The 25,157-nt window shown below is 39.2% G+C and overlaps 1 protein-coding gene across 6 annotated transcripts in view; it reads right to left on the reverse strand.

Annotated features, from left to right (window-relative positions):
* The window catches only part of LOC119874670 (teneurin transmembrane protein 3), a 601,805-nt gene that overhangs the window by 145,418 nt on the left and 431,230 nt on the right, over positions 1-25,157 (reverse strand). For all 6 annotated transcript variants that reach the window (XM_038560464.1, XM_038560463.1, XM_038560462.1 and 3 more), the window contains exon 5: positions 12,965-13,203. In XM_038560464.1, coding sequence (XP_038416392.1) covers positions 12,965-13,203 — 239 coding nt within the window. The remainder of the gene's footprint in view (positions 1-12,964; positions 13,204-25,157) is intronic.

A 25,157-nucleotide genomic window follows, 5' to 3' on the forward strand; every position in this document is an offset into this window, starting at 1 on the left:
GAAACTCCATGGATTTACTCATTATTCAAAAGCCTGTTACTGACTCAATTTTCACCTGGATTCCTTTCTTCCATAATAGCTTTAAGAGCTATAGCCTCACACTTGTAATGAAAGTATGTTAATAATCTACTTAAACATAAAACTTTCTTTGGCTTGCTTTAAAAAAATTTTATTTATTTGAGAGAGAGAGGGAGAGAGAGAGAGAGAGAGAGAGAGAGAATGGGAGAGAGGCAGAGAGAGAAGGAGAGAGAGAATCTCAAGGAGACCCCTTGCTGAGCGTTGAACTCTACCTGGGGCTTGATACTATGACCCTGAGATCATGACCTGAGCTGAAATCAAGAGTCCACCCCTCAACTGACTGCCACCCAGGTGCCCTGGCTTGTTTTGACTTTTTGAAAAAGTAGTAGAATAAATATGAGAGTGACATTTTTTTGAAATTTTAAGACACTCTAAATCTTCATTATTAAAAGGGATCCCTGGGTGGCGCAGCGGTTTAGCACCTGCCTTCGGCCCAGGGTGCGATCCTGGAGACCTGGGATCGAATCCCACATCCGGCTCCCGGTGCATGGAGCCTGCTTCTCCCTCTGCCTATGTCTCTGCCTCTCTCTCTCCCTCTCTCTCTGTGTGACTATTGTAAATAAAAAAAAATAAAAAAAAATAAAATAAAAGATCCAACCCTTAGGGAAATGGACATTCCTAGAGGAAACCTGGTATATTAATGTATGGCAAAATCCAGAAAAACATCCTCTTCAAAACAATCCACTTCTCTAAGAGGTTACATCTGAGACGGTAAATGTGATCTGGGAATGTGTGTGTTGTGTGTGCATGTGTCATGGCTGTCAGGTGGCAACTTGAAACAAAATCAATGACCCTTCAGGAATCCAGGTCTAACCCTCTCATACAGTTTGTTGTTCACCATCTGTTCATCAACAAAAATGCAGTCACCATCTACTTTATCAAGTTCTGTTGTATGTGCAAAGCAAAGTGGTGTGGAATCCGCCTCACCACTGATGGTACCCTAGTTCATGATGGTAAGTTTGACAGACCTTATCTTGACCCTTGACAGACCTTGACCCTCTTAAGTCATCATGCAGGTGGGAACATATCCTAGGAAGCCACCATTCCAGCTGCTCCCCCATTAATCTGGGCTGACCTGGAGAGCAGGTCTCCTTATGAATTTATCTTAACTATTATTAACGGATATTTATGTAGCATTTGTGGACATCTATTTCAAAGCAAAATACAAAGGAAGTTGTCATCTCTGAACCTCAGGATACCTTGCTCACACTGTCAACTGGCTTTTGTATTTGGTGGTCTCACACTCTTCTCCTAAAAATAAGTGGCCCACTTTCCCACTTTACACATGCATTGCTCCTCTATATATGATTCTTTTCTAAGATCATAAAGGATTTCTCTGAGGTAGTAAAAAGCATCTAAAAATATCGTGAGTCTAAAAATAGAAAATAATTTGTGACTATTTGAAATGATTGAAATAATATGATGAGGCTTTATGTACAAATGCTATGTAACTCACATGGGCTCACTAGCTACATCGCAGTGAGGTTGTTGCAACTATAAATGTACTTAACAAAAAAGATTAAAGGATCTAGAATGAAATTAAAAGGCCCAATGAAAGAGACCGATTTTTTAGTCTCCTTAGTAATGACTCCTGTACATTAAAAAAAAAGTGCTTACTACCTTTATGATTTAATCATGAGCCATCTATGCCTTTTTATTTCATAGCAAAATATATTTTTACATTCATATCTATTTTTTTCTGAGATTATGAGCTTAAAAATTTAAATACATTTTTTAAAAGAAAATTTTATAGCATTACCTTAAGAGAAAAATCAACATCTCTTGAGACAAAAAGAAGGCAACAGTAAGAATAAATGGAGTAAACTATGAGCAATACTATTAAAATCTACGTGGAAATGATAGCCAGCAGAAGTGTTTTTTTTTTTTTTTTTTTAAGATTTTATTTATTTATTCATGACAGAGAGAGAGAGGCAGAGACACAGGGAGAGGAAGAAGCAGGCTCCATGCAGGGAGCCCGACACGGGAATCAGTCTCGGGACTCCAGGATCACGCCCCGGGACGAAAGCAGCGCCAAACTGCTGAGCCACCCAGGCTACCCAGAAGTGTTCTTTATTTGTGAAAGAAGTGTTCAAAGAGACAGATTATGACACACAAACATCTACTGAGACCTTCCTTATGACATAATCAGATATGATGGGGTAGAAGACAAAAGGGAATACATTCCTCATATTGTCATTCAGTCTTATTCTTCTATCCATGTACTCCCTTTAAATTCTTTAATCTTTATGAGAAACAATGCCCTATGATATAGTGGGGTAAAGTTCCAGGGTCAAGATAAAAAGACCTGCATCATGGTCCCTGTTTAAATATATCTGGGCTTTAACACAGCACAAGCCACTGATTCTCTGGGCCTAAGACTTTTCTTTCTAAAAAGTGTGGATAATAAAATTTGTTCTACTAGATTGTTGTAAAGAATAATAATAGCAGCTAAAACTAGTTGAGCACTTATATTTTATCAGGCACATTAATTATTTTATTAAAGAATCCAAGAGCTGTACTCTTACTAATCCTGTCTACACTGATGGAGGGTAAGTTCCCTACACAGCATTACATAGCTAAAGTGGGATATAAAACTCAAGTCTTAGTGTTTTGAGGGTCTGTACTTAAAAACAATGTTCTAAAAATATGTTGTAATGTGATATGCAAATCTGGCATTGTATTTTTCCATATAAGATTGTGAGCTCACTGTGGTAAAGACTATGTCTTTTGTGTGTGTGTGTGTGTGTGTGAATTCAGTGTTTAGGAGGGAAATTCAGTAACTGCTAAACTTAATGGAATTAAATTGACTGTGATATTGGTAATAATTACAAGGAAATACCTATAAAAAAAAGCAAATTAAAATATACAAGATACAAAACTACTTGCATCATTTTGTCTCAGAATGAAGCCCTGCCCTTGATGCTCCCATCCCCCACCCCAGGTGTCTTGGGGTGCTTGGGTGGCTCAGTCAGCGAAGGGATGGACTCCTAGTTTTGGCTCAGGTTATGATCTCATGGGTCCTCAGATTGAGGCTGGCCTCAGGCTCTATGCTCAGTGGGGAGTCAGCGTGAAGATCTTCTCCCTCTGTCCTTCTCCCCACTTGTGCATGGAGGTGCACTGTCTCTCTCAAATAAATAAATAATAGCCCTTTTTTATAGAAGAGCTAAGGGCTCCACATTCTAGAATCATATATGGTGATCTTTAAGATACCCTTGGATATCCTTCTATAGCCCTGGGAAATGTATAATAATATGTGGAAGGCTTTCTCTTCTTTAAGGGTACAAGAAGGCCTATTAAATTGATGAAGGGGACGAAAAGCTCACTAGCAAAGACAAAAAGGAAGGATCGGTCTGTGGGTCAAGCATTAGGGAGAAGTGACAATTCCAGGATGGAGGCAGCCAATGTCATGCCAGCCCTGCCGATGAAGACCACCACCAGGAGAGGAGCACCAGTTCTGTGTGTGAACGCCTGAATAAATCACCAGTGATGAAACTCATCAGGTAAAGGAAAGAATGGACATTCTTATCTTGAAAAACACTGAATATTATCTCAAAAACTCTCTTAGTATTATACAGGAGTGGGTCTAGATACAAATAGAGTTGTTCTTTGATTCCGTTTGATAAGTGCTTACAACGCATAATGGACGAGTCTCAAAGTAATGCCTTTTAGGTCCAACTCACTAATGGAAATTGGACATGCTGAGCTCCTTGGTTATCAAACGCAGAGCAATGTGATTTTCATTTCCCAACAATGTTTGAAATACCAGAAACACATATGTTTCTTAGATATCTTCAGAACAGATTAACACAGTACCCGGAATGTTTAGAAAAAACTCAGATACCATTTCTTTTAACAGTTTTAAAACGATCTTCTGGGCATACATGATAAAACTCTTCAAGTATGTATGTTCATTATCTAAAATTAAGGGGAAGGAACAATCTGAAACAGACCACACATCTTTGTGACAATTTTAAATCCAGTTGCCCCAACTTTCCAAAGTAACATTTCTTTCCCCTTCTAGGTGTTAACTACGTGATGAGGTCCTAGCGATACTCCCTCAACAAAGAAAACAAATGAATATCATCACTTTTTTTCCCCCTCAGACACACTGAGATCTTATCTTTATTATATCACAATATATTGGTTTTAATATTCCTGAGGATTGATTTTTTGGACCACATTTAGGTTTATGTGGTCAACTTAAAATTTATCCTGACATCAGCATTTGTCCAAAAACATAATCCTACTTGTTATTCAGGCTTTAGCAGGCAAACCTTTCTCTACGGCTCAAACTCCTTGAGTTCTGCCTTTTATACAGTCGCTAGTCCCCTACATTTCTCCTTTTTAAATAGCCCTCATGATGACAATTAAATGCTCACTGTTTGCATGCCCCGAGATACAATCTCTAAGAGGGCAAGGGCTGTGTTATCTTGTTCACTGCTGTATCTGTCAGTGTCTCAATAAATAAATGTTGAATGAATGATGGATGCATGAATGGATGGTCATCTCCTTCTCTGGCGTTACATTACAAAGCACTAACAAAGGAACTGTAGAATCTTAATTTTAAGAAAGAAAGACGAGGTGTGAATAGTTAGTAGACATCCTAAGGGTATGTAGAAACAATAAATTAAAAGAATCAATACATATCTGAGTTTTATTTTACCTTATACTATAGGATAAGACCTCTGTTTGAATATAGATCCAATAGAACTTAAATGTTTTATGATGAATTCCTTCCTAAAACTCCTAGCAATCTATCAAGTTTTTTAAAAAATCACATATATACCAGTTACTTTTCCTTTCACTCCTCTGTATGTAGATATTTCTCCCCGAACACACTGCTCTCAGTCCCACTAATGTAAAAGCAAATGGCATATGCAACACCAATTAAATATTTATGCAATGTAGCACTGAAATGGTAAATATTGTATTATGCTTTCCACTTGTCATTAGTCAGGAGATGTTGCTACATTCCACAAAAATGATAGCCTAAAACAGAGAAAACAGCACCGTATTTCACAGAGAAGATATTTATGTCTGGCAGAAACTGGAGTTTAGCTGGCTTTAAAGGTATTTCTTATTGTTGCTGTCCTTGGGTGTTTTTCAAGTCAGGGAGATCTTTATATTTGAATGGTAAAAACGTCTGTATAAATAGAGTATTTCTCATATATTATTTACTTTAGCTGACCTCGTATCAAGCTAAGAGTAAAATAAATGACTTTTGGGGGAGAGGAGGAGCTTATTTCCCACATTTGAATTAATTTCTTGAAATGGGTTGTGCTTTCTTTTTTACGTTTGGTAATAAACAATATGACAATGAAGTCAAAACTGAACATTTGTATGTTGTGCTAATAAAAGGCAACAAAAAAATTATAATGTCCCAAAGCTGAGGGTGCAGTATACAACCATTTTCTTACTTTGGATTTCAAGTTAGAAGTCAACAGATGCAATTACATGGAGTTGACTATAAAGGAACAGGATTCTAAGTGACTTCTCAACCTTTGCTAGGTTTCTTTGATATGCCAGACATGGAAAACTGATATTTTCTATAAATTAATATTTTCTATAAATTAATCAAACTATTATTTTCTATAAATTTCTATAGTTCTTATTGGAAGTCAGGACAGAGTGCAAATATGACAGGAGAATAAACTTTCTGTGGATGCTGGAAGGATACACACACACACACATACATGCATATACACACAAATACATATATACATGCACACACATATTTATCTATATATGAAAGCACAATTTCACCCATACAAACTGCTGTCTTCAAAAAAGAAAAAATACAACTATCTAGAATGGGTTTTTGGTAGATTTTCTCCTTTTTGAATTTATAGACTCTCTGCAGAGTGCTGCAGTAGTATGCTTTATCTTATTACTATTTTCCCCCTCTTCGAGAGGTAAACTGTTTCGTTCTAATCCTGCATTTACCACCAAATCAGGTTTAATATGTCCTTAATTTCATGTGTCCAAGGATAAAATAAAATATTGATATATTGATTTAAAATTTTTAGTTTATAAGTTTCAATCTTTGAACATACAGGCAATATATTTTTTCTTTAACGTGATGAAATCACATTAGTATTATTAAAAAGCCAGCATTCCGTCTCAAGCAAAATGCATTTTCAGAATGTAATGCAACCAGGAGTTAAGAGAAGAAGCTGTAGTGAAAAATGGGATGTAATTCATTGCTTGGCTGTGTTCTATCACCTAATAAAACAGCACTTTTATTACAAAGACATGTCCAAAAAGAAAAAAGAATGTCACAACACATTTTATTTTGCCATATATATTTAAATGGTTGATTTTTCATGAAGCATAAAGGGCTGGCGTCTTTTCCCTCTGACCCTGAATTGCATATATATTGCTGGTACCATAATCAATTTCAAGGTACACAGGCAGGTAAAAATGTTCATAAAATGCAAATCGACATAGAAGTAGGGCAGGTAACTGCCACGGAATCATAACTGCAATGAACCTAAATTCGACAGGTTATGTTTTGCTAGATCTAGGGAATGCTTATGTTGTTAAACAGCCTTTTTAGCAGACATGTGACAACATCTATTTTAGGAATCAGTTGGTAGCAGCTGTTCAAAGGAAATAAATAACTACACATGTATTTTTTAAACGAAAAGGAATATTGAAAAGGCAAGTATTTCTTTGGTTAGCAACATATGTCAGGAGTCCAGAAGAAGAACAATGTGGAGCTTTTTTCTCGTTATTAGGAAATGAGTTAAAAAAACCAGTCTTTTTAAAGTTAAGATATTTGCAGGGAGGAAAAAAAAAACAAAATTATGGAGGGTTTGGAGGGAAATGGGAAGCAACTGTTTTTTTTTTTTTTAAGATTTTATATATTCATGAGAAACACAGAAAGAGAGAGAGACACACACACAGGCAGAGGGAGAAGCAGGCTCCATGCAGGAAGCCCCATGTGGGACTCGATCCGAGACTCCAGGATCACACCCTGAGCCGAAGGCAGACGCTTAACTGCTGAGCCACCCAGGTGTCCAGAGAAGCAACTGTTAATGCAACAAGGGCACCCTTTTTGGAGATGATAGAAATGTTCTAAATTGAGTGTGGTGACAGTTGCAAACTGTGCAAATGCATTAAACACCAATAGATACTTTCAATGGGTGACCTGTATGGTATGTGAATTATACCTCAATAAGGCTGTATATTAAAGAAAATCTGTCATCAAATGAATTATTGGTTGGGATATACCGGCCCAAAAATTGAGAAAATATGCTAGTATAATATAATTTGATAAGATTTTTGTTTTTTCTCATTTCTCTTAAATTTAAAGAACATGTGCAAATACCAAAAAGTGCTATTCTACATGGGAAATTATTTGGATTTTCAGACTCTGCCTAAAAGTTTTTGGAAATAGTAATGAGGTTAAATGTCTATCATGGTGTCACTGGAAATTTGACTTCATTTTGCTGCAGTTTTAAACAGTGTTAACATAATTATTCCAACATTTATTTTGACTTAATAATGTTTCAATGATGCTTATGATTTATGATAAGATTTATATGTGTGCTGCAACATCAAAATTGTAGGTTAGCTTCCACCCAGGAAAAAAAGACCTCCGTGAGTAAAGAATCATCAATGTTCCTACTCATTCTATCACTGAACAGAAGCAAAAGCAACAGTAACCAACAGACCCTCCTTTTTTTAATTCACTCTTTGGTGAACAACTGCTAGATATTTGCCCACCTTTATAATTTTCTAATTTTAGAACAGGAAAAGAAGAAGAATGAGTAAATTCAGGCCCAGAAGAACTGGCACAGGTTTTTTTGTTTTGTTTTGTTTTTTTTTGATAGGTTTGTATCACTAAGTATTATTATTAAGCTTCACCTTTGTCTTCAATAGAATTTTCATTGGGTAAAGACATATCAACTCAAAGATTAATGCATTAAAGGATGATTTTAATTGGGAGTTCAGCAATCTAAAGAAAATCATAATGTGACTCTGCTGAAAAGAAGTTGGCCATGCTTGGGCATTTGATTTTTAAAATTGGGCTATGACCAATCATGGTACATCCATTCTATTATGTATCAGCTACAGCTTCTCAATTCAGCTCATTCCTCCATCCCAACAGGGCTTCACGATCTGTCCCCGGCTAGTTTCCTAATAGCTGGTCTATACTTATGCTGTCAAAGTGGTAGCCACTAGCCACATATGGCTGCTTGAGTTTCAATTAATCAACAATAAAATTTAGAGTCCAATTCTTTAGTTCACTAGCTATATTTCAAGTGCTCAATAATTACATGTATCTGGTGACTACTGAATTGAACAGGGTAGAAACAGAATGTTTCTACAGAATGTTATAACATTTGACAGTGCTGGCCTATAGCCTTGCTATTCAAAGTGCGGTCTGTGGGCCACAGCAGGATCACCTGGGAGCCTATTTGAAATACAGACCCTTTGGGGGGCCTGGGTGGCTCAGTTGGTTAAGTGTCTGATCCTCATTTCAGCTCAGGTCATGATCTCAGGGTAGTGAGATCAAGCCCCGCTTCGGGCTCCACACTGGGTATGCAGCCTGCTTAGGATTCTCTCCCACTCTCTCTTTCTCAAAAAACTCCCCAAAACCCACCAGATTCTTTGTTTTCACTTCAGATCTGCTGAGTCATGACATGCATTTTAGTAAGATCCCCAGGGGATTCCTAGGAATACTGAAGTTTGAGGACACAAGACTGTCTTTAAATTGCAAGTTCTGGAATGCCACTGAAGAAATCTTACAAAAAGAACAACAATAGAAATGATGGTTTTTCATTGCTATGCTTCAATATCTTCAATATCTTCCCACTTTCAGTTTGTTAAAAACCTCAGGGGAGGTAGTATAGTAGAGTGGGGTCCTTGACACCTTCCAGTCCAGCTTCCATCATTGCCTCCCTCAAATGATAGATTCTCCCTGTTAAATGGATGATCGATTCTTCTTATTAAATTCATGGTGTTGTTGCGAAAATCAAGGCAATTCATATGCAGCTTCAAACACCATATTCTGGTGCACTGTGAGTGCTCCATGGGCACCACTGTGGGTACATCATGTACCTTCCTTTCCATGCTTTGAATGATCTCTCTTCAAGGTGATCTCCCACTAACCATTCTGTCATCAAACCTAGTGAACTCAACTCTTCATCTGTCAGGCAGATAACACCTGCTACCTTCAAGTCTTTCCCCGACATCTTCAGCCAGAGATAGGTATTTTTCTTCCCTTCTCTTCTAGTTTTTGCTCATAAGGCTCAAGCTGCTATGAGCATATGTACTCTTCAAAGCGTGTTTGCATATATCGCTTGACCACTAGCTTCTGGAAGAAAAGCTAATTTGAACCTCTAACATCTATCAAAGTGCCCAGCAAAATGTTGACCTAAAAATAATTGTCGAAAAACCATAAAACAACAATAAAATGTTCTAGCCTGGGATTGGAAAGGGCCAAAAATACTGATAATAAGTAGCATTGGTAGCTGTGTAAACCGAGTAATTTGGCCATGGTTTTGCAAAATGTAAAACATACCCGCCATTTTGGTACACCCTTTCACAGAATTTATTCTGATAAAAAATTTGATCAACTGGGGGCTCCTGGGTAGCTCAGTCCACTGAGAGTCTGAATCTTGATTTTGGCTAAGGTCATGGTCTCAGGATCATGAGATCAGCCCTGTGTGGGGCTCTGTGCTCAGTGGGGAGTCTGCTTGGGATTCTCTCCTTCTGCCCCCACCCTACTTGTACACGCTCTTGTGCTCTCTCTCTAAAATAAATACATAAATCTTGAAAAAAAATTTGATCAAATAAACACACACACACACACACACAGATGCATAAGAAAATAGTCACTGCATTTTTGGGAACTGGTTAAACATAGCCATTAAATAAAATCATACACATATGAAGTTTAATAAGTGACAAGTGAGAAAAGCTGGTGCCACATGCATTAAAAATATGGAAACTCTGTATGCCTGGACAAATATCTGGAAGAGTATATCCCAAGAAGTTAACACGTGGTTACCTACACAGAAAGTTCACAATGACCCTATGGGAAATGTATTTTCCCTTTCTTTTTCACTCTTTCCTCATTCTCTGAAACTTTGATACAAAGAGGAAAACAAAGTCTATTCTCCTCCTCTACTCCCTCCCTTTCAGCAGTTATTCACCTTGACTCCCCCGAGATAACTTTATCTTAGAGAAGAGACATGCTAATACTATATTCTCCTAACTTCTCACCACCTCACTGAAAGGTGATAAAGAAAATTCTAGGACATGAGTAATTCCTCAAGCTTTTTATTTTTTGTTTTTACTTCTTTCATAAGGCTTTGACTTTATATTGACAGTCAATAGGAGAAAAGGGATCTCTAAGGGAATGGGAAAAAAAGTTTAAGGATGGCTGCACTTTTATTAAAAGTTATGAGGTCAATCTGATGAGGACATTGGTCTCCCCATTGATTCTGGGGGTTTATCAGACTGATCTAAGCTGGACAGGCAAGGGTCTCCTTTCTCCATCCCTGCTTTACATGCACGCTCAATAGGAAAGGACAACCTTCCCTGACAGAAGCGCCCTATTCTTGTTTTCAAGGGTAAAGGCAGTCTCTTCAGTCTGAAAAGATGTATCATGCTAACTGATGAACAAAATCCTTTACCTGATTTAAACAGCAACAACAAAAATCACTGCGTTGGTGTGTAAGTCATTTAAGTATAGGAGGCCAGTGAAAACTGTTAAGTATAGTTGTGCTGAATTAAAGCAATGCAAGTGTGAGATCATTCTTTGATGATAAATGTAACTCTTGCCAGGTAACAGCTGGACTGCTTCGCCTCAAGTTCTAGCCCAAGAACTAGATCACTGCAAATGTTTGACAAGTATCTGCTGAACTGAGTATATTAACTATCTAACTTGTACATTTCCATGTGGGGAGAGAGAAAACCAGAGGGACAAGCTGATGATAGTAGTACTACCGGAATAAACTATGATGTTACCTACTAAACAGGAAAATAAGCAGTTTGAAGAAAAGGAACATTTTGGGCTTTTACTTAGAAGTCTGATAATTATATTTACTAAGGGATCCATGAACAGAGGACAGGTCTCAAATAATAGGGAGCTAATCTCACATTAAAATGTTATTTTTCATGATAGTCACCCATTGTAAATAAAATCGCACAGTCTCAGAACTGATATTTAAAGTACTGAACACCTACCTGTTAGGTCACAGGCTCTTAAAATCAGAAAGGTTATACCTAACCACACAAAAACAACAGAGACGCTGACTTCCAGCCCTGTGTGGTAGCTCTCGATCTGTTTGGCATGTACCATGGTAAAAAAAAAAAGAATCCCCTACAAATATGTATGCTTAATTTATTATGTCCCATTTATGCCTAGTGCATTTCAGAACCTTTTAAAATTCTTTAGTAGCACAGTGCTGACAGATATAGATAATTTATACAACTAGAAGAGATTCTCTTAATGGCTAGGTATTTTCTAGCTGAATACTAGAAATCTGTGTCTGAATACTGATTTTTGTTGTGATGTTCCTCATTTACCCTGCGTAGCGTTGTTTCATGAGGGTGGGATCTTGGTCAAGTGACAACGCTTTTGGTACCTGGTATGAGCATTTTTAAGAGGAGGGAGTCAACTCAGATTGAAAAATTAAAAAGGCTTCATCTCTGATGGACAGTGGCCCAATGAGGTGATGTATGAAGCACAGTGATGGGAATTATGAGGTTGTTTCCATGTTCAGTGGGAAAGTGTCCTGATTCATTAGTGATGTCTGCCATGGCCAAAGGATTGGAAATAATAGTATACAACATGCCCCAGAGTTGCCATCTCTAACTCAATTATCTCTAAAATTCCTTCATGCTTTACAATTCTATATTTCTCTTAAATGTTGCGACTAAAAATGGTTAGTTCACTTTCCAAAATACATAATTTATAAGGAGTATAGTAGCTAATGACAGAAATGGGTTCACTGCAAAAGCATCAGACTGTTCTATATACAGATCTGTAATACTCGTGTTCAGTTCTAAAATTTCATAGGCATCAGAAAACGCTTTGTAAACTTGAGGACACGTCACTGGCTGTGGCTCTTGCTGGATAAACCATATAGCTTGTGACTGATCACCATGGACACCATTAGCGTTTCGATGTGGTATGCCTTTTCCACACTCACAAACGGGTCAAAATCTGCTGTGGTCATTGCTGGCATTTTAAAAAGCCATTGCCCATAGTTCAAATGCTCATATGTGTTACGAAACACTTAAATAAAAGCCAATTTACAACTGCTATTAGCAGCTTCCATCATTTGGGTTACTATGAAATGAAAAAGAGGATCAATACTACATCATAAAAGATGAAAAATCCACATATATGAATGAGTATGTAATCCATTCATTGTTTTATGGATACACAGTTCTCTGGAGAGTGTTGCTGAGTGCAAGATGATGGTCCTGAGTGATGGGTTTTACATTCAGATAGCTGAGTTAGCTGAAAGATGCCTCACTGTACAAGTAGCAGAGAGCTCCCCATCGACGATGCATCAAAGGGGACTCCTAAGCAGTGTCCCTTCCTGCAAGTGCTTGAATGATTCTGTGTACACGAGATGTCACAGACTTACCCATGTTTCAAGAGGGATACGTCAAACACAAGTTCACACCCTAGTCTGTGCCCAACTGTCAACTTTATTCTTTCTGCAAAGACAGCTTTTCTATTTATCTGCAGTTGCCAAAGATTACTTGAGATACTCCGTGATTTTTAAGGTACTAATTGATCTTCTCTCTGGAAGATGAACCTCGTGATATACTTCTTGGCCACAAAGATAGAGGAGACCAACATGACGACAATATAACATCCTGATGGAGAGACAAAGTAATTGTAAAAATTTGTCCTTACCTATAAAATATGATAGGAGTATTGCCAGGAGCACGGAGACCCCTACAGCACACAGGGCAGTGCATTTCCAGCTACAGTACTTTGAAGACTTCTTGAATTTAAAAGCACTTCTTGATAGGGTGTTTCTAGGTAGTGGCCGAGTAGGCGGCGAGTAAACAGAGCCAGATGCCATCGTGTAACCTGGGGTTGCAGTGCTGAACAGTGGCGTTGTCCCTGTTCCTGTTTTGAATAGGAAATGCCTGCAGAACAAGAGAATATCGCCATGAGATGCGAATATGCTCACATGTGGGAGACAGACTCAGCTATACATTAGCTCTTCCCTCTCTTCTCTTTGTCTCTCTCCATCCCCCATGACCTTATGTAATTAAAAAAATCAAGAATTAAGGAAATATTTTAACCAACTCATAATGGTGACTCTGATGATCGAACTGATTTGTAATGGATATACCTGTAATGGATACAGAAACTGATTTGTAACACAGATTCAAGTAGATATCTTGAGACACTACGAAGTTATTCTAATCACACCATTTCCCACACAAAACCATTCTGGAACTCCCTTGTATGAATTACATTAAGAGCATATTCACATTCCACTTAAGAAAACGAATCGCCTTACTTTACAGCCACACGTGTATTTACCGCTGTGTGAGACTACGTCCTCATATGCACACAAGTATGCATGACCACACTGAGGTTCTGCAGGATGATTTATTTTCTGGAAGTCCACAGAAACATTCTAACCCCAGCCTGCTCTCCCACTAACAAGCACTAGCAAGCTTGGCCACAGGCAGCTGGTCAGGTCTCAAGGGATGCAAAGTAGTTTTATTTTTAGCCTATGTCAAACATAACCAGGGGAAAAGGGAAGAAAGAGGAAGGAATCATAGAACACTTCTAAAATCAAACTAAATAAATGAGGAGGTCCGTGAAGCAGGTTTTTTTTTTTTTTTTTTTTTTTTTCGTGAAGCAGGTTTGAGATCAAATAGAGAGTGTCTAACAACTGAGCTGGATGGCAGTGGAGAGAACCGCCTCTAAAAGTTGTAGATTCTCTTACTTTGAAAATGTGTAAGCAGAAATGAAATGACCACAGGACAAGAGTGCTGTGTAAGAAATTCTTCAGGAAAGATGACTAGTTTAAGATTCCTATTAACAACAAAAGTTCCCCAATTAAAAGAAAAGCACCACATTTTTCGTGCTTTATATTTCATATTATACCAGTAATTTATTGTGAGTTCACTTTATGTCCTAATAAATTTTCCCTAATACCAGGTCCAGTGAGGTCAACAGACTATGTTCTCTCTTGCATATACAGGAGGTTATGGGTATTTTGGAATATTCCACCATGATACAAACACAGTTTTTGTGAAAGATGACTGGAGATAGTACACAGCTGAATATTTTAACTTTTAGTACTGATGTACTTATTTTAATGTATCACAAAAAAATTAAATATATCAAATAAGTTAAGGGGTTAAAAGGACAGAACTTGGAAGCTAGACAAGACTCCTGAGGTTCAAACCCCACTTCACTGCTTACCAGGTCTGTGTCCTTGGGCAAGTTACTTTATCTTTTTGTGTTTTGGTTTCTTAATCTGCAAAATAGGGGCACTAATAGTATCTGCCCTTCAGGGGTTGCTACGAGGCCCTTAAAGGAGTTAATATATACTGTGAAGTGCTTGGAATATAGTAAGCACAACAGAAGTGTTGTATAAATATAGGAGGAATCAAACTCATGATCTTATGTACATTACTGCTTATGGATATTATCGCAAAGGCTAGTCAGTGTTTAAGTTACAAAGAATCCATTTCCAAAAAACTGCTAAGTGACTATTCACGTAGCTGGTTTGGAGATATGGCAAAAGTCATGAAAGTTTGCTTAAGATGGTATAGTGTTAGGTACAATGGCAAGAATTCTGGAGTAGAAATTAGATCTGAGTTTAAGTTCCTGGTTGATCATTTCCTAGATACGTGATCCTACGAAGCCTCTGTTTTGTTGTTTTTCATCTGTAAAATGGAGCTAATGATGTACTTATCTCACAGGGTTATAAGCCAGTTAATGTATGTAAAAATGCTTTTCAGGGCGCCTGAGTGGCTCAGTTGGTTAAGCATCTGCCTTCAGCTCAGGTCATGATCCCGGGGTCCTTGGGATCGAGGCCCTTGTGGGGCTCCCTGCTTAGCGGGGAGCCTGCTTCTCCCTCTGCCTGCCACTCCCCCTGCCTGTGCTCTCTCTCTGTCAAATAAATAAATAAAGTCCTTAAAAACAGTAAAAATGCTCTGTCAACCACAAAATTAGAACAGATGTAAATGATAAATTGTTACTTCTTCTATAGATTACACTAGTAAGTATATTGTGAATCCATTTTTCCCCATGGAGGCACTTTATAAGGCAAGTTTATAGCCGGAGTTAAATCTTATGTTGGAAACAATATTTTTTGAATCTCCTACCATATTCTTATTCAGCATGGTTATTAAGAATGTGGGCTCTGGAAAACTTCACCTATAATGAGCTGAATGGTGTTTGGTGAATGACTCAAGTTTTCTGCATCTTGGTTTTATCATCTGTAAAATGGGAATGTGAATAGTAGCTCCTGTGCAGACATTTTATGAGCATTAAGTGAAGCAACACACATGTTGTGTTTTTATTAGTATCTCACACAGGGTAAGGGCTCAATAAGCATCAGCTGTTTGTCTTCCCAAAGTCCCAATTGGAACCTGCATTCCAAAAGACCAAAAATCATCATTTGAAGACTTTAAATCCCAATTCAAAATTAACACCCTCTAAAATCAATGTTTACAAAATTAATTCCCCACTTTGCAAATCTGATATTGCCAGTTTGACACGCCAGCAAGCACTCTGGATAAGGAGATGGACTGTAGCCAGGCAGGAACCTGATCATTTAGACAAGCAATCTCTTTGTGTGAAAGACCAAATACTAAACAGTTTAGCTTTTCTGGCCATACTAGCTCATGATAGCAGCCACAGATAATACATAAAGGACTGTGTGTGGCTGTATTCAAATAAAACTTCATTTATGGACACTGAAATTTTAATTTCATATAATTTTCCCATGCATGTCATGAAGTTTTTTCCCCCAGACACTGAAAGGTGTAAAAAACATTCCTGGCTTGTGATCGCTATAAAAACAGGTGTCAGGTAAGATCAGACCTGTCAGCTGTGGTTGGTCTCCTGGTCTGAGTTCGTACTTTTTTTTAGCATTATATGTGACGAGTGTGCAAGATGTTCAGCAGCCCAAAGGGACAGACTATTTCCTCAACGCCATGGAAAGGATTAAAAAAAGCAGTCCAAAGGATGCACATTCAGTGCTCTTGGAGAAGGTGATGGACAGTTACACGCAACCGGACACGAACTGGTTACTCTCCATTGTCCCATCATGCGTACTTCCTTCAGAGCGCTTCTTACAATCAGTTCTTGTTCATTGGTTTGTATAGAGGATTAAAATTGTAAAATCCTATTTAAAGTGTGTTTTTCCTCCTGAAATTCTACCCCCCTTGGGCTGTCTTTGCTCTACTTCGCCTCTCTCAATTCCAGCGGCTGCTTCACTGCAATTGCCTCCAGGAGAGATGAGACAAAATGAGCAGCAGAAATAGCCCAAATCTCTTGCTGGTTTCCTACAGTCCCATCCACTGGGGGACAGTCACAATGTTTGGGTAAAAGATGGTGTGAGATGAAAGGGGTTTCCCTCCAGATTTGGAGGAAATCTGCAGGCAGGGAGCTGATAGGCCAGAGGCCTCAAATGGGCCCAGTGAGAGACACCTGCCCTCTGCTTCAGAGGCAGCATCCTGGGGAGGTGGCATGGCTCCAGAGAGGGATGAGGCTCTCTCTGCTACTCCCATGCCACCCGTGATGGTCTAGAAATAGCAGAGAGCGCTACCTGATGATACTATGAACAGAAACAACAACCTTCGAAGAGCAACAGTATGTCGGCCCACGGCCAAAGGCAGGTTCCATTCCCTTGTCTTAGGCTCGGGTAACATGAAGAACCTCTGGGGAAAAGCAGACATAGGGAGGATTCGAGCTATACCCAAAATGTGTGAAAGATACAGAATTTTAGAGATGAAAGGTTCACCCCAAAAACGAGGAGAGATGGATGAGGGCAGCAGATTCGCTGCATCTCAGGACACAGGCCCGGCCCCTGACCTCCCTGGTGCTGGGGAAGCAGAGACGACAGAGTGAATCAGCAGGACGTAACAGCAGTAGCAACCTGTATTTAAATCTCAAGGCAGAGGCCTGAGGAGGTATCAGGATCCCGAACAGCAAACGGAGGCATGGAGTGCATAAGGGTCTCTGTGGAGAGACCCTTCCTGAAATTTCTGTGCCTCAGCATTATATGTAAGAAGCAGAATTACTTCTATGGCTTCAAGAGTAGCTCGGAAATAGCAGAGTGTACCATTGGACCTGAAGCGCCCACTCAGGTAGGAACGAAAGCTGTGTCAGCAATAACCTGGCCATCAACAATGAAGGGCGAGACAGCATGAAAACTCAAAGTTCAGGTGGAGAAGACTCAAACATGAGGATGCTTCCTGCTATGCCCACAGGACCGTGTAAGAAGGCAGGGGCAGGACGGGGAGAGGCTTGAGTCGTCTGTGTAAAGTTTTTAGGTATGAGAGCTTTAAATAACAGAGAGACAGATATATATTTAAAAAGTTGTTTATCTAGTATACTAAGGTGATGACTAAGAAATATACATCCACAGCACTAATCTGTTGTTGGTCTTTTCCCATTAGGATGTAAGCTCCATGAAATCTTATTCACCTGTGCGTTTTCCGAACTTAAAAAACTCCTGGCACATAGTAGTTGCTCAATAAATACTGTAAAACAAATAGAATGGTGAGCCCTGTGCTGATGGGGGAAGGGAGTCTCAGAGAAATCAGGTACCTTGGCCAAAGACCTACAGCTATCGATTAATAATAAAATAAAAGTTGAAAATTACAGGGACCAAAATAAAAACCATCCCTGGAAAATGTGTCACCGCTTTATCCAAAAAGCAGGCTGGGTCGTTTCAAATGGGAAATGGGACTTGAACCAGCACCTGTGTGATCCTAAAGATTCTGATTGTAGCCCCAACACTGAAAACATGGATCTACCATGGGCAAAATAATGAGCTAGACACCTGCCAATCTCGAATCAGGCATCTCACTTTCAATTTCCACAAGTCGAAGAGTTTCCAATGTGATGTCCATCTGCTTTGGTGACCCCAGCAAAGAACTCTTTCATTGTTATGAAATGATTATTTTTCTCAAAGCAAAATGCAACTTTGAAATAGTGTTGAAAACACAGATGTAATATTCAGAAATACTCTATTCATCAATATTAGTGGAACTGGAGACCTCTTTACTTGGAGAGTTTCTAACTTACTTAATATGTATATTTAATTTTGTTGCTGTAAGAGGAAATAGAATTTAAGTTGTATTGTTTTGGCCACTGACTTTATTAAGTTTTTAAAATATTTTATTTATTTATTCATGAGAGACATGCAGAGAGAGGCAGAGACACAGGCAGAGGGAGAAGCTCCCTACAGGGAGCCCGATGTGGGACTCGATCCCAGGACCCCGGGATCATACCCTGAGCCAAAGGCAGATGCTCAACCTCTGAGCCACCCAGGCGTCCCTGGCCACTGACTTTATAACTTAGAAGTACACTTCCCCTTCCTCTGTCTAAACGACTATCCATATCAAATTAGTGCTCTGGAGACGCTATATATGTAAAATACATACAGAGTCATAAAACACTGAAAGAGAAGCCAAATCACCAGTGCGCTACATTTAAAAATCATTGGTCTTTGGGGCCCTTGGGTAGCTCAGTCGGTTAAGCATCTGACCATTGGTTTTGGTTCAGGTCACCATCGTAGGGTTGTGGGATTAAGTCCTGTGCTGGGCTCTGCACTGGGTGTGGAGTCTGCCTAAGATTCTCTGTCACCCTCTCTCCCTCTGCCCTCCTCCTCTCTCACACTCTCTCTAAAAAAATCAAATCAGATCCAATGAAATCAAATCAAATCACTGGTCTTCAATCATTTTAGATGGCTTTCTAGTATGTAAGCACAGAAAGGAGTTGTAAAGACTGTTTAAACGATGTATTTTGAAGCTGTTTACCAACAAATGATGCCATCGTGTGAGGACGATCCCTTTGGGTAGTAACATGAGGCCTCCAAGTAGGTATGTAAAAGCACACACGGAAAATCTTCTTGCCCACTAACTAGCCTAGCAGAAGAGGTCTTTGTCAACCTATTTTGTATAATGTGGAGCGTGGGGTTTCAGAGTTAGTAAAAAATCCAATCTCTAGGTTCAGATAAGATGCCTTCCTTCCAAAGTCGACAATGTCTTTTCCACTGCAACACAAAATATAAAACACTGACAAGAGTGCATTGGGACTAATGATGATCTCGAAGGCCCAGAACCATCTTTGTACCTGTTTGAAGGTCCAACACAACACCCAGTTTATGTGTAGACTCCCCTGCGATCAAATGAAGCCACAGGTCACCGGGCATCGCAGTGCAGCCGTACGAAAAATACACTACGAGCTTTCTTGCGAGAGAATTCATTTTGCCATCGAATTCTCCACGAGGCACACGTTTCTGAGCATCACTGCAGTCTCTTCCTCTCCGTGACTCTCTGCCGGGGCATCCAGCCTTGGGAAGATGCTTCTCACGTCTCAAAAAAAATTCTGCAAAAATTACTATCAAAAAACACACGGTTTTGACCCGGCATCCACATGAGGTTTGGAGAATAAAGGGAGAAATTTTCTTTACTTCTCAGGCCATATTTGGGAGTGAAAAAAGCAAATCCTGCGAGAATTTTCCCCATTGTATTCGGCAATAAAGCAGCAGCAGCAGCTTCCTTTGTAACACGGAGCACCCGGGCGCAGGCTGATTTTGTTCTGATGTTTCTAATGATGCCCTGCGTGACGCCTGCATCCAGTTCCTCAGCTATCTGTGCCACCGCTGCCACTCTGGTGATGAACTAGAGAGGCGCCCTTGAAGAGAGACTATCAGAGACTGAGATGAGGAAAATCAATTTCAAAGCCCCAAAGACGGCTGGTGCAGGAGGTCACCGAACACTAACAGTTGCTTTGTGGCTTTGCAATCTTGAGGGGGATTCTATTTAACAACAACAACAAGCAGACAAGAGCCGGGGAACTGCACGGCATTATTCGCCGGGTAGCGTCTCTAACAGGAATGGAAAAACAACTCCTCCGGATTAGGCACCATGAATAAACTGTTCCTTCCTCTGCTGCGAGTTGAAAGAGCGGTTTCTCTTTGTGGATCTGCCTCCAGAACCAGCCTTTTCGTTTCATCTTCCGCCGTGCGTCCAGGCTTCTGTTTCTCACCGATCCTCTGCTGGGTCTTTTCCATGGGTCATGTCACAAATTTCAAATTAGTAGGGACCAGGACTGAATCCCCTCATCTTCCCTGCTCTCCTCCTTCAGGCCTGTGGGTCACCGCTAGGGGCTCTATCCTGTAGGTCTCTCTGAAGGACTCGGGGGTAATTTTCAATGATTATTCTAGCCTGCCTGTTCTGTCCCCCCACCCCTACCCCCCCTCAAGTATCCACCCTGCCAGGGAACCCTGCATTCTGTCCTTTATGGCTGGCCTGCCTGTCCTCCTTCCTTCTCTCCTTCCCTCCCCTCCCCTTCCTGTCTGTCCATTTTGCTGGGGTTGAAAAGTTCTTCTGAGTTCTTCAACTTCAACTCTCTCTTTTGAACCTGTCTGGCAGAGGCAAAGGAGAGGCAGTAGTAACATCTTCATTTCAAATTTTCTACTCTCATCAAATGTCGTGTTTTCAATACTAGACCTGCACAGGATGCCGACGACTTCTATGCATCCAGCCGTCACTCCTACCTACCCTTCTCTCAGGCCGCCTACACCTGCTTCATACCGTTTGCTGGCTTCCTTACTCCATCTCTTAGCAGGGATGCTTTGCTCCTTAGAAACTCTGCACTTTTGATTGATTTTGTCTTTCAAAATAATAAACCACAAAACTTACTACCATAAGATTCTTAATGGTAAATTAATCAGATTTTTTTTTAAAGAATTCATTTATTTATTCATGAGAGACACAAAGAGGCAGAGACATAGGCAGAGGAAGAAGCAGCATAAGCATGGGGAGCCCGGTGTGGGACCGGATCCCAGGACCCCCAGGATCATGACCTGAGCCAAAGGCAGATGCTCAACCGCTGAGCCACCCAAGCATCCCACTAATCAGATTTTATTTTATTTTTTTAAATCAGATTTTAAAAGTAAATTTAAACGTGCTTTTGTATATTACATTACATCAGCATATCAATGCTCATTTGAAAAGATCCTGACTTCAAGTATAAAATTAAATAAGTTATAATATATAATCAAATCATAAACTTATAAGAGTCACTAGGAAACAAATGGGCTCATACTAGTCTTTTGTTCGGGAGGTTAATATAATCATGTTATTCCTCTAATATCAAAAGCATGGTTTCATAAGTTGCAAATTACAGGGACCAAAATGAAAAGCATCCTTGGAAAACATACAGTGTTACTCCAAGTGGTTTGAATCCTTTCCTCAATGGGACATTCAGACAGAAAGTAAGAGTCAAAAAGAAAGTGAGCAGCCACTGAATGAAATTTTAATGAGATCCACTTCATAGCTGGTTGTCTTCGTACAAAAGAGGTTTCTTTCTTTACTGTTTCATACAGTGTTAAAAACCTTTTCAGGTAGTACCCAAGAAAGCAAATGACTAAAAAAAGTGTCACGGTGTTCAGTTCTGTCTCTAAAGCACAGCTGAAATGTTTATTAGTGATGTACAAACACCTGGAATACTATCTGCTTTGTATATAATCTACTATATCTTATGGGGAGAAAGATGCTACCGCTCAGGAGATGGTAATGCTTTCTTGCTTGTCTTATTTTTTTTTAAGATTTTATTTATTTATTTATGCATGAGAGACACAGGGAGAGAGGCAGAGACACAGGCAGAGGGAGAAGCAGGCTCCCTGTGGGGAGCACGATGTGGGACTCGATCCCAGGAGCCCAGGATCACGCCCTGGGCCAAAGGCAGACGCTCAACCACTGAGCTACCCAGATGCCCCTTGTCTTATATTCTTTGTTGAACAAAGAGAGTAATCTCTTTCAAACTTAATGTGAACTGCTTAAATAAACCGTCTTAATGTTCTGTTTTCTACTTCTGTTTCTAGGCAAATCATTAAAACTTTTACCTAGAACACAGATTGCTTACTTCCAATTAGATGCTCTGATTTCAAAGACAGTTGCCACTGAGAAGGACTGACTATATTTGGTCACATTTACCACCTTTTCAGAATCCAAAGTTCTCACTTAAGAGCTGAGGGAATTTTAAGGTATAGGTTCCTTTTCCTTCAGGCAAAAATATAACTTTCTGGATTTAAGAGGCTTTATTAAAGGTCTCACAAGATTTCCTCAACATCAAACGACTCTTCCAAAATGACATTTTCAGATCTAAAGCAAATGAATCCCACACTTATGGATTAAATTTACCTGGAAATATATGAAGGCTAAAATTAACTACTGAGTTCAAATTAGTTTTAGTCACTTGATGCCAAAACAATGGGCGGGTTGCCTAGAATTCATTTTAAGATAAAATACTTTGTAAAAAACTGTCAGAATATACAAAATTTAATTACTGTGTCTTATCTTCCTTCCATATTGTTCATTACCACTTATTCAACTGCTTATAGTCTATTATTGAGAATATATTGATTAAATACTACAGGAATTAAAACAGCCTCTATCATCTATCTATCTATCTATCTATCTATCTATCTATCTATCTATCTATCTATCTACCTACCTATCTTTGTCAGTATATATTTGAAACACATGATATACCTGAACGATGATAGTAACTATCCAAGCACTCTGAAAACTTAAAAAAAATCTACAGTTCATTATCCCTGTCTTTAGAATTTTCACTACCAGATTCTGAATTTTAAGTTTGAAAGCCAACTGGATAATCTGTTAAATGTATATTTAGCGTTGTATTTATAACTAATTAAAAGGCCGAAAAAGTGGTTTACTTAAATGATGTGCTTTAGATAATTAAGCAGTGAAATAAAAAAAATTAATGCAGTGAAACCCAAAATTTCTGGCAGCTATGAAACAGAAAACTAAAGAAAGCAAATGCCTATATAGAAAAATCACCTGTTCTTATTCAAGGCTGGGTTCCTGCTTGTTTTTCTGATCTCTTAGCAACTGATTCTCAAAGGCAGCCCAAGGCATCTAGCACAGTTACTTACTGTGTCTCGATACCTAGCTATTTGGAGAGAAATCTCCACCAGTTGAGGATGCTGGCCCTCGGAAGCTCTGTAAGATTCCTGAACCCAGAGATGGCACAGGCTGCTGTGAATGTCAGGGAGAAGCCCACCCACACTAGCACCTGAGTAAGGCATATTGGTTTTTTAGCTTCAGTTTCACTCAAGACTCTCATCAAGATTCTGCAGCAAATCAGAAAGTCATGCAAAAGATTCCTGCTTAGAAAGTCAAGACTGGTAGCTCACACCAAGCGGTCAACTGAGAACGAATGGAATTTTTACAATATGAGGCTCAGTCCGTCTGACCCCAGAAGCAAATGGCTTGAACATTTTTGAACTCTTGATTTTTTTTTTTTTTTACTTCTAACACCCCTCTATATTGTATTTCTCTTTCAAATTCATCTAAGTGTTAAGAAATCAGGCTCTTGGTGCCTTCTCATCCCATTGCTACTTTTAAGTATCTATCACGTTTATTGGACTTTATCTCTAAATGAGATGCCAATATCTGTTCTCTTTGGGTTCTTTGTTTCCTCTGCTATCTATATTTCCATGTATCTATAAGACATTCATCAACATACTATCTTATTTCACAAGTACCTTCTTTGGGGGGTTCTCTTTCTGTCTCTCTTCAAACTTAATACTTGGATTTGTGAGCTATGGAGAAGTCTAATAATTCCCCGTATTTACAGCTTCCCAAAATGTTCCTACTGTCTTCATATAGATAATGCTATTTCCCTACCCTTAACCTTTCTGGCTGGAATAGTTCTTAAACATTCTTTTTTCCTCTACAGTCTTGGCTTCAATTTACTACCTGTATTAAAATTTATAGGGAAAAAAGCTACCTCTCATCCTTCTCTTTATCTGTTAGCAGAGACTTCTGGAAACCTCAGTCATAAATATTTTGAAGGCACTGTGCACACGCACACGTACACACATAAATATAACCTCTTTACCCCTTTACACATCTACTATATTGAGGAGAAGGGAAAAAAATAAAAATATTTTCTGCATATGCATATTTATGCATAAATATTTCTTCACTTTCTCCTTCTTTGAAGCTCCTGAGGACAGTAGTGATAACCAGGGCCGTGTTTCTAGCACTGGCCACAATGAATGCACCACCACACCCTGACCAAGGCTGTAGCTGTGGCAGCTTCAGATCTATAAGACAACAGGATGAAAAAAAAAAGTCCTCTTCAGAGGGAGCAGAATTCTAGCATATTTGAAAAAAACAAAACAAAACCATACTGAATCCTCATTATTACAGTTTAAGTGTTTTCTCTCAGTCTTTTGATATATTTTTAACAAGATCTTATTTATTTGAGAGAGAGAGAGAGAGAGAGAGAGCACGCACAAGCAGGGAAGAAGCAGAGGGAGAGGGAGAAGCAGACTCCCCGCTGAGCAGGGAGCCTGACATAGGCTCGATCCCAGGACCCTGAAGTCACAACTCCAGCCAAAGGCAGACACTTAACCCACTGAGCCACCCAGGCACCCTTCTGTCTTTCGATACTATTTTCAAACATGCTTTCAAAGGTGGGAGCAGGAGAACTGAGGAGAGTACTTACCCAGATTGAGGAAAGTAAAAAGTACTTAGAAGACTAGGTTTTAATTAACTTCAATAACCACTGTGGTAGCAGGAGTACTTGACAAAAGCTATAACTAAAAATAAAAACTAGCAAATGGGATCTAAAAGCTGAAGAGGCTTGCCTCAAGGATTGATATAAAGGGAAACAATTAAGAAATAAAATTTACCTAGAGTGAGCCAAGAACGGACTGAACTTCAGTATTTTTCTTTTTGCATTTTGATAATTTAATCTCTGATAATTCTGAAATAGAGTCCAAGAACAGGTATGTGCATGTGCCTATGTGTAACATGTGTGTAAACTTCCAAGAATTGGCCAGGGCTGGTTCAAAATG

The sequence above is a fragment of the Canis lupus genome, chromosome 16 (assembly GCF_011100685.1).
Source record: "Canis lupus familiaris isolate Mischka breed German Shepherd chromosome 16, alternate assembly UU_Cfam_GSD_1.0, whole genome shotgun sequence".
In the NCBI taxonomy this organism is placed as follows: domain Eukaryota; kingdom Metazoa; phylum Chordata; class Mammalia; order Carnivora; family Canidae; genus Canis; species Canis lupus.